Raw genomic sequence first — 17364 nt, forward strand, 5'->3', positions numbered from 1 at the left:
GGTTCTGATTTCAAAACCGGCCCTTGCCAATTCAGTTCGGATTTCAATTTCTGCGAAATCGGAACCGATGGTTCCAGAATCATGGTCAGGTCTACTCATATCATCACGGCAGCAGAGTGAAACAGTCACCCGTAAGCAAAACCTGCGAACCCGAGGAAAGAAAACCCAAATTTCAATCATCAATAAAAAGACTCAGCAGACAAATATCACAGACAACCTACATCTTGAATCGTGATTGATGATTCCCTGATGCTGCATCGGTGGATCACACCCAGAAACATCTAATTGAATGCACAAATGGCATATTTCGATAACATTAAAAATGGTCCTAGTTACATCTATCGTAGCCGAGGTAAAATCCACAACAAACCAAATATATGGGAACCTGCAGAGCCATCCTGATCCAAGTAGCTATTTTTCCAAATTACATTGCAATCTGTTTAGAGGAAATTAAGCACAGAAACACATGTTCCCTTGACATGAAGAACACCAGCAGTGAGCACAGGTTCATGGCAAAATCTGAAGGATGTCTTGCACTAGTCAGATAGATCGAGTTCCCTTCTGCTCTTGATGACAGCCCTTTTTCTCATATCAAAATCAATTTTATCAAGATCTGATGCGGTTGCCAGGTATCCATATAGGACCCTCTTCTTCTCACCAGTCTTTTCATCAGTTTTGACCAGTGTGGGATTCTTATCATCACCACCGGACTGAGAAGCTTGTACACGTGCCCAACCTTTACGCCCATGGTTGTCCTTCTCCAAGTAATCTGCCAGTCGCTCAGCCTCCTTCATCCCAGCTTGAGTGTTTGCAAATTTCACCATTGTGATACCCGTGTGGCCCTCCTTTCCATATATTGACTTCGACTTGCCGCCACCAAAACCTAGTTCTGAAAATAAACCCAAGAATATGAAGAGAAAATATAATATGGTAGTGACTTGAAGTGCTCAAAAGGCACTTTCATCCTTTTCTATATAAATAATTGGTGTCACTATTATTCTCATTGAAGAATAGAAATCTCACACTTAAAGTTCACAATATGTAATTTATAAGGTGAAGGTCGTAGACTATTGTGTTTTTTTTTTATTACTAATATCAAAAAGCACCTTGAAAGGTTTTTTGAATCCATATGTGCTAGTGCATACCACTAGCCTTTATTGCTCGAGATTTTGCTGAAAAAGAAATATGTGTCATCCTAATCTTAGTTTGTGAGGGCAGGCCTTGGTACAACAGTCCTTTATGACTTGGGAGACCGGAGAACGAGTCATGAAATCATTCTCTCTATATTTAGAGGTAAGGCTTTGTACACTTGCACTTCTCAATTGGCACAAGTACGCACCTAATCTTATTTTGTAACACAGCCCATTTAAAGAAGATACCTCAAGTCAATATGACATCAATAATGAGACGATAACCAAAACATGGCCAAACAAATTCCGTCTCATCTTTTTATCTTTTTGTTAGTTTTCAAAAGTTAATCAGACTTCTTTGTATTCAATATGGCAGGGAAGAGCAACAATAGTCTCTCTTTAGATGCAAACACATCATTCAGCATATGGCATATCTACAAATGAGTATTTATGAATATCCTTGAAAAAATCAGACCAATACAAGCATCCAGCACACAGGTTTAGTTGGTACAAGCTACAGAGATCAAAGAAAGAATGATGTACTACTATATTCAAAGGTTATCTAGCATGTACCAATAGTATAAGAATGTCAACATTCAGATTCAAAGATAAATTGGAATCAAGATAAGAAGCTAGTTTAAAAAACCAATTAGTCATTACTTAAATGCAGTAGATCTGATTCGTAGTAAGTCTTGGTCAAACATGAAAAACCCAAAGCAAAGGAGCATGTAAAGAAGATGTTGGAATAATTTACTTGGGGAAACAGGAGAAAGCTATGAACTATGGCTTGGAGATGAGTTCGAGTAGGTTCACTAAAGCAGGAAATTCTGAAGCACTTGGAAAGCTATTGTGACAGAGATGAAGCAGACAGGAAAAAAAAAGCATATATAAGGGAAATTCGCCTGATATGCTGTCATCATTTTCAGGTGTTTTTATTTTCTGTAAGTTGGAAAGACGCAAGATTCTTTTATCAGAGGCTCAGGTTAGTTAGCTAAAGATCCTAAAGGTCAACTTGCTGATAACCTGACTTTACATATCTCTATGTAAGTCCATTGTCACTATTGAGTCGACATCAAATGCTACTTTACTGGAGAAGAACTACACGTCTGGATGACACAATGCAATAGATTGTAAAGAAAACCAAAGAAATAAATAAACAACAAACAAGAGATCTACTTGGGACACAACAGGTCCATATTATTGAACCAGTATTCTGCAAAATCAAGATACTGCATGAGTACATCTAATATGTTTAAACTGTTTTGTAGACTGGATGAATAATAGTTCTGCCCATCTCATATCACATGACATGCAGAAACAGACAGGGAATATCAAACTTGTTGCCCGTGTGATCTACAATATAATAGACCAACACTCCATTCATCACCACTAATCGGTGATCTGTAGCATAAAAGTTGTCTCCATGAGAAGCATGTGCTAGCAGCCTAAGTATATACAAAAAGCCATTACCAAAGACAGTACCATACTACTAATTGTATATTCATTCATCATAGATAAATTACCCTTTGTCTGCATACATCATAAAAAATGCTTAACTTGCATATTCACACAAGTCCCGGGTATCAACATTAACATTCAAAAGCATCAGAAGGGTGACATTGAGGAAGGGTAACATCTAAGTGCAGTTTAAGCATTTGCACATCCCAAAAGGCACAAATTTTTAGGGACATGCATGTGCATTCTTCTGATAGGCCAAGACAATGACTTGTGGAATGCTAGATGGTAATCTAAATTTGAAAATAATGCTTAACATCCAAAACAGCACTACTGCCCAACCACACTTTGCTGTGGTGATCATTCAAGCATCCTGTGATGCTGCAAATTGCCCATCAACTTCAAGTAATGATAATCAAACCTAAGTTCCATGCTATGTAAAATAAGAGCAAAGGGACATCCTCATTTATCAATGTTCCAAATATTGCTCTATGGTCAGTAGACATGAAGTATAAAGACAAAATATTAGAAGCCCATACATAAGTGCAAGTGACGTCATCTGGTGATAATTATTAACAAAAAACACTAATATTGGTCTATGATCAGTAGACATTAAGTATGAAGACAAAATATTAGAAGCACATACAAAAGTGCAAGTGTGGTCATCTGGTGATAATTATTAACAAAAAACACTAATAAATATCAGATCAAGGAAATGATGATAAAGACATGGTTGATAAAATTTATGAACATAAGCTTGTGTAATTGACAAATGGGGCTACTTTAGTGTTACACAGCAGATCTATTGCTGCTATAGTAAAGCAACAGCAAACATACAGCAAGAATGACATTCTTGCAAGAATTTGCCAAATTTATTACACTATTAGCTACATACAAGCATTTTTATAATCAAGGGAGGGGAGACCCATATGCAATCCTCCCTTCCCTCAGATAATAAATCCAACTTAAAAAGGCAGCTGGCCAAAGAAATCTTATTTTTGTTCATAAAACTCCACCAGAGACACCTTATTTCACTGCTTATCTTACATTTATTTGGAACTCAGATCCCAAAGATTGAATTTCTGTTTTCACAAATCTCAACTCATATGTAAGAAGAGAAAAAAGTTCTAAAAGTAAATAATAAGACTAACATGATAAAATTACCTAACATAGATAAAAACATAGAACACCATTTTGCCTGGACTGATACGAAATGGGCGATAAGTACAGTCCGTGAGTGAACCAATATGCGGACCACCCACTGTGACCACCAATTCCTTTCACTCCTCTTCCTCCATCACTTCCTATTTTTCCTTCATCTTCCTCCTTTTATCTTCCTCCTCTTTCTCATTCCTCTTCCTCCATGGCCTCCCCTTTGTTCTCCATCTTCCTCCAACCAGCACCATCTGTTCCTTCCTCTTCTCCTTCTGTGTCAGTCCACTAGTACCAACAGATACATATCAGACCAACCAGGAATGGGTGATTGGTACAAGATGATAGTCCTTGGATAAAATTCAGCTAAAAATCCTAAAGAAAAACTATTATAAATTAAGATTAAATTAAAAACAGAAATGACTACACTCTAACCTAAAGTCAGTGTGCCTAATGCCTTTACTCTAACTTGGATAATCATCAAAAGTGATGTGATAATACTTTTGATGCCCTTAAATTTTCTGCCACTTTTAGGAAGCTTGGCTAGCAAATGGTGATTGATCATGCAAATGCTTGGCCACAATAATTTAGTTATGTAACTCAGATACCTCAACAACTTCAAGAAACTTCCTAGCAGGTAATCACATGCAAAATAACAATATACCAATAACATTCATTTTTTTATTTTTTTCATTTTAGTGCTCATTGATACTAAGAGTGTGTTTGGGAACACATTTGTATTTTTAATGTACATTTGGAGAAAGGGATTTGAGTGAATGTACAATTGTGGAATACTTTGAAGACAATAGATGAAAAACGTATTTATTGACGTAAGTGTTTCTTGGTAATATTGTATTCCAAAAGTCCATTGAATGTTATATGACAAATTTACCCTTCTAACATTTTTAATATTTATTCAAAAGTAAATACATATTTTTATTTAAATTAGTAAGTAAACAAATAAAATAAAATAAATGAATGTATGTAATCTTATAAAAAAAAATTGTACAGCCCAAAAATATAATTATATAAATGAATGTAAAATAATATTTGAAAATAAATAAATAAGATTCCACCTTAGAGAAGACATGAGAGGAGTCAGCGACGACAAAAAATCGAGAGAGGGAGAAAGAAAATGAGGGTTAGTGTTTCTATTACATAGTGGCAATCCTATGATTTTAGAGAATGTCATAGGGTATTTGAAAATTTTAAAAAATTTCATAAACATCCCGCAAATGCTGAAATACAATTTGAGCATTTGCAATCCAGCATCTAAGCCAACTACGATTTGAAAAGAAATTATCAAACACCAAGTCACATATGAAATGTGCATTGTACCCTCCCTGCACATTTCAAATGTATTCTCAAACGCATCCCAAGTGACATAGGTCAATAAAATACCTGGTATAATGGTACCGTACTGGTCCAGTCGGTTATCATAAATGATATTGGACCAAGAGGTAAATACTTACTAAAAATCATTTAATGTGTTGTTGCCAATCAGTGTTGTCAGTGTACCAGGAAACCTCTACAGTATCAAACTAGTAGAGCATAGTCAGTGAACCTATTATCTGAAACCGTGGACGATGGCAGTCAATACATACCAATCTGTCAAGGTATCAGTGCATCAATGAACCAACTATATGGACAAATACTGGCATTCTAATAAACTTCTCTTTTGTTTTCAAAGGTGCACTGTACAGGACCATCTTATGCATACCTCTCCAATAGGATTACAGGACAGATACTGATACTAGTATTTGATTCCTTGGTATTGATTATGTAAATTACAAGTCTTATGAAGTCTGAGGGAAAGAGAAAGACCTTGTTTGAAGTTCAAACATTATATGCAGAAAAAGTATATAAAGCTCATAGAAGTTTATTTTTGTAGTCGATACATGATCACAAAAATGAGCCCTAATGTTACTTTTAACCAAAATATAAAACCAAAGTGAATACCCTTACAGGAGCAGTCATGAAATGTCTATGGGTCATGACAAATACTACAGTTATCATAGAATGGAAGCAAGGGAGAGAACTAAAACGTGGTTTCGAGAAGTAAGAATTAAACATACATGTATCTATGTTATGATAGAAAAGACCAGCTTAAGAGGATGGTCTTGTAAAGTAAGGTTCACTGTACCGTGGCACACCGCTCGGTACGGGCAGTATCTACCTGTCCAATAAGGAATCGGTATAGACAATACATACTAGTTTGTTGGTATGCCCCACCATACTATGTATTGATATGTCGGTACATACCGTACTGACAACCGATCGGTAAACCGGTACGGATCGGTAAGACAAACCATGTTGTAGTATATAGAAGTATCATAAAATAGGTCAAGAACCAACAAGAAGCAGATTGCCTAGGGGCTAGGATAAGATAATGACTTATCTTGGAGAAGAGAAAAAACTAAGGGACATAGTGGGAACAGAGCAATTACCAAAACCTCATTAATACTGTCTCAACAAGTCGAAAAAATCACGACTTGAACAGATTAATTTGGACTGACCAACATTTGAGCAAACAATTGAGGCATGAAAGATATAAAGGTCGCAGTTACTGATTCTTCTTCTTCGAAGTACTCTAGTCCTTATAATTCAAAGAAATATGAAATCAGTAATCATATATACCTTTAAGTATATTATCCATCTCTCTATTACCCATACCCTCAATGCGACCATCTTTTCTCCTTCCTGAACTTGTATTATGAATTATCACTGTTGGGGGCCATATAATAAGGTCTTCCCTGCTTGCTTGAGCATCATCAGCAGATAATAATTGATATGCCTTGGAGTTTTCAGGGGCCTTTAAATAATTCCATCCCATAAGCACACACAAGGCCTTGTGTAACCCAAGGTGATCAACACGCAAGTCGGCATTTTGTGAGCTGTATGTGTGCATGATAAGCCCATGCACATCAGCGAAGTCTTTAGAGGCCCTGTAATTGTGCAAACCAAGGACATAGAATAACAAAAAAGTTAAAGATCCCCTAGTGAACTAGAAGCCAATAATTAAAGCATAGCACTACAAATGAAAAGAAATATTATCCTCCTGATTGATATTAATACAAACAATTTCACTAAATCATTAGATTCAGGGTTATATCACACTTAATATCACCCCAATGTGCTACCAAAAGAAGTATCATCTGACAACCAAATCAGCAACTGAAAAATACTATTCTGCAACATAGTTATCTAATGCCAAAGAGAAAGAAAAAAGGAAGTCAATATAACTCCTCTGACAAGAGATCTCCCTCCAACAGAGGAACAAAAGAATATGCATGAGCAAGCTGAACAGCTGTAATCATATAACGACTATGGGAGTTCATCAAAATGGCAGGAAGAATTTCAAACAGGTACTCATTTCATGACATGTTTGATGACCAATGTCAAGCAACCGATCAAGCAGCATCAGATCCTAAATATTGCATCTAGAAAAAAGAAAAATTAAACATTCCATTCCAGTTTCCCCTTCAGAGGATCAACAGAAGCATACCAACACAACCCAAGGGGAATGGAATTGGAGGAGAGAAAAAAAGAACAACACATTCATTATGCAGAGAAAACATCACAACTAAAACAATATAGAACCGGATGATGCTAAAAGAATTTGTCCATGATTAGCAACAAATCTAGCAATCGTAGCCCAATACAATTTAACAATCAAGAGAAAATTGAGGCTCACAGAAAGAAGCCCCAAGCAACAAAATACAGAAATACTATTCTAAATGTCTCCTCTGACATGCAAACTCAAACATATAATGTTCTTCAACTGAATGATAGCAAACTAATATAAACACTCACGGGATACTGAAAAAAAAATTACTCAATCACAAGGGCAACCTTTCTTGTTTAATCTAAATTTAAAAATAAGAACAAACATTTTGGAAATTGCTGAGCAAGATAAGACTGAACCATTAACTTTAATAACCTAGGGTCATAAGACCAAGATAATAGTAGTACAATCATCTATCCCCCAAGTTAATAGTAAAGGGCTCATTTAAGCCTAATCAATCATCTGCCCACATCTGATGTGGAACTACACTGGAGTATTACAATATCCCTTGTTTAAGGTTTGATGTTTTTGTTAAGGTCCAAACATGGCCCAGAATAAAACCTTAATGATGTTTAGCTCAATGGTGATTCCATATTGTGATCTGCTTCCGGCCACATCCATAAATAATCCTTTTTTACTTGATCCTCACACTGCTCAATACAAGATCCACTTTCATATCAAATGGGAAGATTGACACATTAAGTTGATAAACATGGAATTGGAACCATATGACTCAAAATGCTTAAATCCAAACATAGTATTAACTCATCTAGCCTTATAAATATAATCAATTCTCCTCGCACATCCGATGTGAGACTAAGCTGGGAAATCTCAAAGCATAGTTTGTCACAATAGAAGATATAAGTAAAATAGAAAAGTTGCTACAAACCTGTTTGCACTATGAAAAAAGAATATGCTAAAAGAATTGGCCATGGCATATATGAGCAAATACGAACACTCCAACTTTCCAACAAGATGATTGCTCTATTTAATTACAACAGCTTTCCAAACAAATCCTGCTGCCCAAGCAAACCCTAATTGAGTCATGGCCACTATTACTAACAACAAAAATAACATCAATAATATTAATGACAACAACGAATAGGAATACAATTTTCACTGAGATGCAAACATTTAATGGTATTTTCCTTTAAAGCTTACATGAGCATAAAAGCTCAAGAAACAACAGTGCCCACAAAAAGAAAACATTATAATACATTTGCCATTCTAATACAAAGGAGAAGAACCACAAGAAAGATGAAACTAGTAAATATGACAACTAATATGAACTACTGCCAGAGTAAAACACAAAATAAAGAATTATAGACAGTACCAACCATGGGTTGGCAAACAAGATACTGATCAACCATCTAGATTCACAAACTGTCACACTTAAAACCAAAGGAAAGGAATATTGATAGTTATAACCATGGATTGTACCAATCAACCATCTAAAATCAAAATCTAAAGGTTAAAACAGTGCCTATCAAACCTGTAGGAATATTAATTGTAACCAACATGGATTCTGCACAAAACATCAATAATCAAAACCTAAGGTCAAAATAATGCCTAAGACACCAATGCCAGCAAAGGAAAGAACCATGCTCTCTTAACTGACTTACGCCAGCACATGCCTATGCACATTGGTGTGAAAATTGGGGGAGGATGCATACAGAACCAAGCTCAGTACATCTAGAGATACACGCAGGCACAGAAACATAATAATGAACATGATCTAAGGAACTGTCAGGACCTTGAACAGTATATACCGGTCTGACAGAGATCCAGGTCATGGACCAGCCCATTATAGGTGGCTCAACCCCAGTTCAAGGTTTATTTGAAAACCCTATTAAACCTTCACTCCCTCTCTTGCAATTGCTGTTGCCCTCCTGCTGTGTGCAGGGCAAGCCTTCGCTGCCCACTGCACAGCTGGTCCACCCATTGTCTACTGCCAGTTGTACTTCACCTCCTCTTCTTCTTCTTTTTCTCTTTCTCTTGCCCACCTTACCAGTACCATGGCACAAACTAGCATACAATGTACCGATATGCCCGAGAATTATAACAGTCCAGCCAGGGACCAGTATCAGAGATTGAGAATCATGATATGAGTATGACGGCACAAAGTGGCCTAAGGTACCATGAAATTCTTTAGACAGCTATAATGCAATAAACCTTAGTTAAACTGTTGAAGCAACATCAGCAGCTTGATCATATTGTGTGAAAATTGTCAATTTAACAAAGCCAATAATCTTCAAAGTTAGAATTGACAATCTTAAACAAACACAAAGTTACAGCAGCTAAATGTTGTCTGAGAGGCAGAAACCCTAAAACTGAAGTGTCACGATAGAAACACAAGAATTTACAAACTAAAAGGCATGGCTAACCAAGAAAATACCATGTAATTTGTGGTGTAGAAACATAACAGACTGTGACACTTGCCTATTTAAGGATTCAGCTGAATTTGTTATACAAGAATAAACTCTATGCTACCCCAGCTTAATCATCAAGCCTTCTTTGTTCACAGTACAAATTCCCATCTAGACAAAGCGCCATTGTCAAAGAATTGGATATGTATTTACAAAGTTCAAGTACGAAAGTGCATATGTAAGCACATTTGTAAGCACACAAACCATTCAGAGAAGCAGCACTCGAGTTTCCAACACCTCATGCACATTATAATGAAAAAGGATATGTCTCCCTCGATTTATAATAGTTTTCCATAGATAATGGCAAATATAATTTATGCAACATGCTCTTTCACTTCTATTTTCAAATTCCCTCTTGAAGGCTATAAAATAATCTTGGCCACCAACTTTGTAATTATACAGCTAAAGTTTAAAAAAAAATGTAGGTATTCTTGAGGGAATATGAAAAAGGAACAAAGAACCAAATTAAGGACTCATTACTTTCAGCCACTATGTCAGCCCAGAAATTATATCCAGTAATGCCTTCATCTGATTTGCCGAGCCAAGTTGCAAAACAGACAATCATTCATCATTTGAATAGTCCAGTACCTCCAATTAACAATAAAAAATGTAAAAAAAAAACATATAAATTGGTGTCCAAATTTCATGAACAAACAGAATGATCTAAAAGGGAAATCAATTATTAGCATTGGCTGCCAGAAAAGACCAATTTGTAACAATCACGACTGAACAAAAAATAATTTATTTTTTTTCAAATCTAATTCAGGCTATACAGACAGATTCATTATAAATCTCCTTTCCTGTAAATCAAAATCTAGACATTGATTCACTAAAAGGATTAGCAACTGAATCTGCACATACACATCAAAGTGGCATTACAAGGCACAAACTCATACAATGGCACAAACACAAATGAAATATTACACAGCTATGACCAATGCAAAATAGTGTAGCAAAAGTCATGTGATGTACCTTGCAAAAGATTGAATGTACTTAAAATTGCACCAAACGATGCACACTAGAAGATTTCCAAACTTCAACATGAAAAGAAGAATTGATACGTGTTCATATGATGCATAAGTAGGATCCAATTCACAGTGAATCGGCCAACAGGGAGCAAAAATATGGATCGGGAATAGACCAGGTCAGGCAAGGTAGAGATCAGGGTTCCCCATTGCAGTTACTGGACCCGTCTCAAAGATTTTCGATACGGTACATATCAGTCTGTATTGGTACATCGACACATGGTACGCTGGGGCATGCCGACAAGGACTCGGGCGAGTTGCATCTCGATGGCGAGTAGGACTGGTATGTACCGCCATACCATACTGACTCGGGCGGTACAGCAATTCAGAGGTAGAGATGAAAAAAAAAGGGTATAGCTAGCCCCCTGTCCTAATCAGCTAACAGGCCAAGTTCAGTTGACCAGATACCCACATCGGGTTCGGTTAATGAATTAAATTAAATCCCTTATTTTAAAACCCTCAAAAAAACTGCCGGATAACATCAATTTTAACCTTATAATCAACAAAAGGTACGTTTGAGCAATACCCAAGCAGTCAATATATCAAGATTTTGATCTGAATCTGACCCGTAAACACAACAGGTACCCTGGAAAAATGAAATGCAGATGATTTAAAACATTCAAGTAAGACTACCACCTCTAGCAAAACTGTATTACTTGGCACTCAAGCACAAGCACACTTCCAAAGATGCAATATTTGGTGACATTCAAGAATGTCAAAAGGATGTTCATATCTGGAAAATGGATATCCAAGCTATTAACTGATTGCAAATGATAAAAAAGGTAGTAGAAGTAGGAGACGTAGCTAGATACAAAATTTGTCCAAACACTTTGGTAAATTATACCGTCACGTCAGATCATATATGCATGTATTAAAGACTTTTGTGTTGATCACAGAACACACAGGTCAGCATGATAAAGATAATGTGTGATGGTCGCATACTAGAAGAAACATTTAGAGAACTACAATCTTCCAACTAACACCCAGTGCTACTGCCACACTGCCAACAACATAAAAGTTATCTATCTATTTTCAGTGGACTCTAGACTTCCTAGCATATTATGTCTTTACTAAGCATACAGAGAGCAAGAAGTAAATCTGAATAATATCTATTCTGAGCAGATGACATCTAACATATTTAACCCTCTTGCCTTCAATAATTTATATCATATTAAGCAGCCCAGTTTCAACCTTTGCACAATCAGTGACAAGTATTTGAATTTAGAAGAGATGAGGACATAAGAACAGATGGAATGTTGAACAACCAAATCAACAAGAAATCAAATTACAAATAAAAAAGAAAAAGAAATCATATGCATACACATCCCAGCAAACAGAATTAGGTATTCGTAATTACAAGTCACCAGGTGCCCAGGCGAGGCAAGGCCTCAATGGTAGGTCGGGCAAGTGCTGCAACTGGGTGTGGCCTAGGTGCATGCCTGAGCCCAGACATCACACAGCTCAGGCGCATGCCTAAACTGATCCTGGTTCGATCGAACCATATGAGCGGGATCCTGGTTTGATTGAACCATATGAGCAGGATCCTGATTTGATCGAACCAAATGAGAGGGATCCTAGTTTGATCGAACCAGATGAACCATCACTCACCCTCCAATCAGACACAAGATCGATCCTGACCTCCTCTCTGGAGTGGTGGCATGCAAACGGCTTTCTCTTGTGGCAAAGGAGGCGCTCCAATGACGTGTGAGCGGCTTCCTCTCACACGACGTCCCTCTAACAGCATCTTCTTGTAGTAACTCTCTCTCTCCTTCCCACCATGCTCTCCCTCTTTCTCCTCCCCCTCCTCCACCGTCGTTGCAACCATCGAGCCTCCCCGAAAGCCCCTACCCTCCATGGAGCCTCCCTGAATCGAAACAACCCCCCTCTCCCTCCTCCTACTCGATTCCTCCTCCCTCTTCTCCTCTCTAGTTCTTCCCCCTTTCCTTCCTTCTCGTTGTCCCATCCTTCTTTCAACTCCTCCACCATAACCCCCACCCTCCCAGTTTCTCTTCCTCCTCTACCATTGCCCTCCTGCCTGATAGCTACCCTCCCAATAGACATTCATCAAGCCTCTCTAAACCCGACAACCCCCCTCTCTCTCCTCCTCCTCCATCTTCTCCTTCTCTATGTTTCTTCCCCCTCTCCTTCCCTTTCACCATCGAGTGAAAAAGACCATGAAGCATACCAAAAACCATCCAATTTTGATGGGCTTTCATTTCTTGGATTGTTTGCAACATATTCATATAGGAGAGTGCTGGTGCACCCACTCATAGACAAGTCCTTAGTAGCCACTCGCCTAATTATATAACTAATAGTCATTTACACCAAACTAAAGAGCCACCAAAAGCATAATTAGTACATGATGAGAACATAAACCCAAATCTTCATGTGCTGGATCTTCTAGCACCGGTGGACTAACGAAAATGAAACTCGGGATTTAAGACATTTGGAAAAAATAGGGGTGGGCAAATCTCAAGTGGGCCCAAGGATACGAACTAGCAGTAATTTAAAAAACGTTAGACGCCAAAAGGCACCAAGGTCCCAAAACATCCGAGGTGCTAGGCGCTCGTCCGAGCAAAGCGAGGCGCTCTAAAATATTAAAACATAAAAAATATATAATATAATTTAAAATATAATTATTTAAACAAAATATAGTATTAAATTAAAAATATTCGATTAACAGTATATTACTTAAGTTAGAAGAGGAGAAAAAAATATTCTCTGAAATATTAAAATTAAAAAATAAATAATATAATTAAAAATATTATTATTTAAATTAAAATATAATATTAAATTAAAAATATACCGTTAACAGTATATTACTTCAAGTTAGAGGGGGAGAAATTATTGTTAACAACAGAGCTGCGAACCACAACAGCGACAATGGTTTAATATACTGTTAACAGTATATTATTTAAAGTTAGTGGGGAGAGAAAAAAATGCTAACAGTAACAGAGATAGCAATGGCGCTGCGAACGATAGCAGCAACAGCGACGCTACGAATGGTACCAGCAGCGGCGGCAGAAGCTGCGGACAGTAGCAATGACAATGGCGAAAGCTGCATACAGCAATAGCGGAAACGGCAGAAGCTGTGGAAAACAACAGCAGCAGCAACGAAAGCTGCAGACAGTAGTGGTGATAGCAATGAAAGCTGCAGACAACAGTAGCGACAACGACGGAAGCTCCAGAGGGCGTCCGTCGGTGGCGAAGGAACCTGTAGTCCTCTCCCTCGACAATGGAAGGATGCAACAGCAAAAGGAAGCTACGGGGGCCGTCGGACTTGTCCGTCTACAACAGAGGAAGGCTCGGTCCGCTGCATCTGCAGCGAAGGCAGCGACAGAAAGTGTCGGCAACGGAGGCAGAAGGAGCGCTAGGGTTCCTCGAGCTCGCGCAGGAGTGAAGCATGGTTTTAAGGTAAGAAACTACGAACCGAACCAGCCTTAAACCGATTCGATTCACCTAGTATAGTCGGGCGCTCACCCGAAGTGCCCAGCACTTGCATTTGGGCGAGCGCCCAGGCGACGCCTCATTGAAGTGCACCACCTGGTGCACACACGAGACGCTCGGGCCTCGCTTCGCCTCGCCTCGCCCAAGCGCTTAAGCGAGCACCCGAGCGCCTATTTAAATTACTGCAAACTAGCATGCATAATTACCTCTATACAAATAGAATCATGCAAACATTGAGTCTATAAAATATAGATGTACATCAAAGGAGTGTAATCATTCAAACAAGAAAAATTAGCAAGCATAATCATCGATTAAACAAGGTCATGTCAAATACAAAATCTATAGGCCTATTATGTCACAATTTGAATATTGAATAATATATCATTAAGTAACAAGAGGGCGGGCCTTGGTACAATGATAAGGTTGCTCCTTTGCAACCCGGGAGACCAAGGTTCGAGTCGTGGAAACAGCCTCTTTAAGTATTTAAAGATAAGGCTGCATACATGAACCCTCTCTAGACCACACATTGGCAGGAGCCTCATGCACCGAGTATACCCTTTTTATGCCAATAAGCAACAAGAAGCAATTATATATCTAAAACAAATACAAAAAGGCACAAATTATACTGAATGTTTTTTGAAGTCTACATATTGCAAAAAAGGAATTGGCTTATAATGTAAACATAGAAAAAGGAGGGAGAGAAGAAAAGAAATGTGATTCAGAAAATGTGGTCAACTATGGTTGCAACCAAAATATATCATAGCAGCATCATAACATGTATGCAAATGGATTTTCATGAATTTGTATCAAAATAAATCATACCAGCATCATAATATGTATGCTAATGGATGATCATGAATTTGTACGTACACTATGCTCATAACAGACCTAAGGATGACAACTAAGTGCAGCAATGCATAACAAATGAAGAATATAAGCTAACCACAGTGAAGTGTTCACATATATCAACACGTAAACAGATAAGAAATGCTAGGAGGCCTTGCAGAAATTTATAGAGGATTAGAAGCATAATACCAAGCATGCATGAGAAGACTAACCAATAAAGAAATTAAACTGAAAGTTTATAATTAAGAACACAAAATAGGAAAGAAAAAATATCTCAATGTGATCGAACCTGCCACAGACGACACAGTGCAGAGGTCCATTCTTTCCATCATCCAAATATTTTTTTCTTTGTGCTAAATTCTCATTAATCGTCTTTGAGAACCTAAGGAAAGCCCTCTTCAGAGCCTGGGTATCCACATCCAAAACCACAGCGGGTGCATCATCAGGGCGAGTCTTACGTGGGGTCATTTCCTCATAACTTTCTCGTCCCAGCTTCATCTGCTTCGATAACCTTGGTTCATCATGATGATCCCGCCCAAAAGGGCTGCCATTGCCACCCAAGTAATCCCTCCGATCTACACCAGATCCTGACGGGCCAAGATGGATACCATTAGGGTTCCCATGCTGCATGACATGCTGCCGGTGCCACAAGAACTCATCTTCCCCGCCATACTTCCTCTTTAATGAGGAAGGGCCACCTTCCAAGGGACCCCGAGGACCATCAAGCCCAAGAGAATCCCAGTAATCGCGCTGCAGCCCAGGGCCACGGCCATTCAGTGGTGGCTGACGGAAGTCCTCGGGGCTGAACCTCCTTCCGGGAGGTGGCGGAAAGTGGTTGATGAACCCCAACCCTGGGGCAGTCTCCGGTCCGAGACCAAACCCCGGGCTGCCGTACGGGAACTTATCAGCAGCAGGGTCAATCGGCGGGTCAGGCGGCAGGGCGAAGTAGGACCGGACGCTGCCGTCTGCGAGGACGATGGTGCGCCGCTCGAGGTTGTGGAAACCGTAGGACGGAGGCGGCGGGGGCCCGGCGGGTTCGGGGTGATGGAAAGGGCGGAGCCCGGCGGGGGAAGGAGAGGTTAGGTGATTCTTGGGGACGAGGGCCGGGGAGGCCTTGGGCTTGGAGGGCTTGGAATCGGAGGACGGGGCGAGGAATTCGGAGGGGGACTTGTCGTCGTTCTCCCATCGGGACTTTCGGCTGCCGCCGCCGGAGGATGACGAGGGGCCCTTCTGGGAGGGGCCTTTGCCGCCGGATCCCTTGGGATTCTTCATGAATTTTTAGGGTTTCGGTGATTGAGAGTTAGGGTTTCGGATAAGCTAGGCGAAATCTAGGATTCCGTAGCGCAACGGGGCGGAAGACCTCAAAGCTCTGGCCTTTGCGTTGGAATTTTGGGGGTGTGGGGGAGGCTTTTACATATCTATTCTTATAAAGTTTGGAAATAGCATCTTTGCCATTCCAATGTGTGTGTGTATATATATATATATATATATATATAAAAACTCAAATTAATTATGAATTCGAACAAAAATATTTTCTAAAAATATCCAAGATATATTATATTATTTTAACTAACTTTTGGATTTTTTTTATATTTTAATTTTTAAAAATATTAATATCAATTTAAGCTTTAATATTTTAAAAAAATCAAAAAAAATATTTGTATTATATTAAATAACCTACAAGAAGCTCACACATGAACTTGATCTATCATTTTATGCAATAATACACTAATCATTTAAAATATCTCAATAAAAATATCTTATATTTTAACTAATTATTTGATTTCTTATATTTTATTTTTTAAGAGGATATTAATGTCAATTTGAGCTTCAACATTTTAATATTTCTATACAAATTCCCAAGGAAAACCCCCAAATTTTATGTTTTTACTTCAAAGGGTCGTACTTTGAAAAATTATCACAAAGTGTACTGACTATATGAAAAAATCATTTTACCCTTGATAATTGTCACATCTCTATCCCGTTGGTTGCTTGATGCCTGATTGCACATTGGTGAAGCAACTAGAGGTGAGGTGAAGGGGAGCAATTGTCGGGTGAAGGTGTGATTAGGCATGAGTGAAGTTGGATAAAGGACGATGGCCAACAAGCATAAAATAATCATTTTAAAAATAAGGATGCTCTGTGGGTATTTTTCGAAATAGGGACGCTCTATAGAAAAAATTTAAAATTAAGAGTTTTTTTTTCAATAATATATATATATATATATATATATATATATATATATATAATTCCATTCATGTATAGTGTAGCCTTTTCACAAAAAATTACTCTCTGTTAATCCAGCATGATGGGCCAAC

The 17364-nt window shown here is 38.3% G+C and overlaps 1 protein-coding gene across 1 annotated transcript; it reads right to left on the reverse strand.

Annotated features, from left to right (window-relative positions):
- Positions 1 to 285: 285 nt before the first annotated feature.
- Positions 286 to 16448, reverse strand: LOC135599041 (uncharacterized). The gene is made up of 3 exons (XM_065093701.1): positions 15336 to 16448; positions 6375 to 6682; positions 286 to 889 (listed from the first exon to the last, which is right to left on the reverse strand). The coding sequence occupies exons 1-3, from the start codon at positions 16316 to 16318 to the stop codon at positions 537 to 539; spliced, it is 1644 nt and encodes a 547-aa protein (XP_064949773.1). The 5' UTR covers positions 16319 to 16448; the 3' UTR covers positions 286 to 536.
- Positions 16449 to 17364: the final 916 nt, after the last annotated feature.

This window comes from Musa acuminata, chromosome BXJ2-1 (assembly GCF_036884655.1).
Source record: "Musa acuminata AAA Group cultivar baxijiao chromosome BXJ2-1, Cavendish_Baxijiao_AAA, whole genome shotgun sequence".
Classification (NCBI taxonomy): Eukaryota; Viridiplantae; Streptophyta; class Magnoliopsida; order Zingiberales; family Musaceae; genus Musa; species Musa acuminata.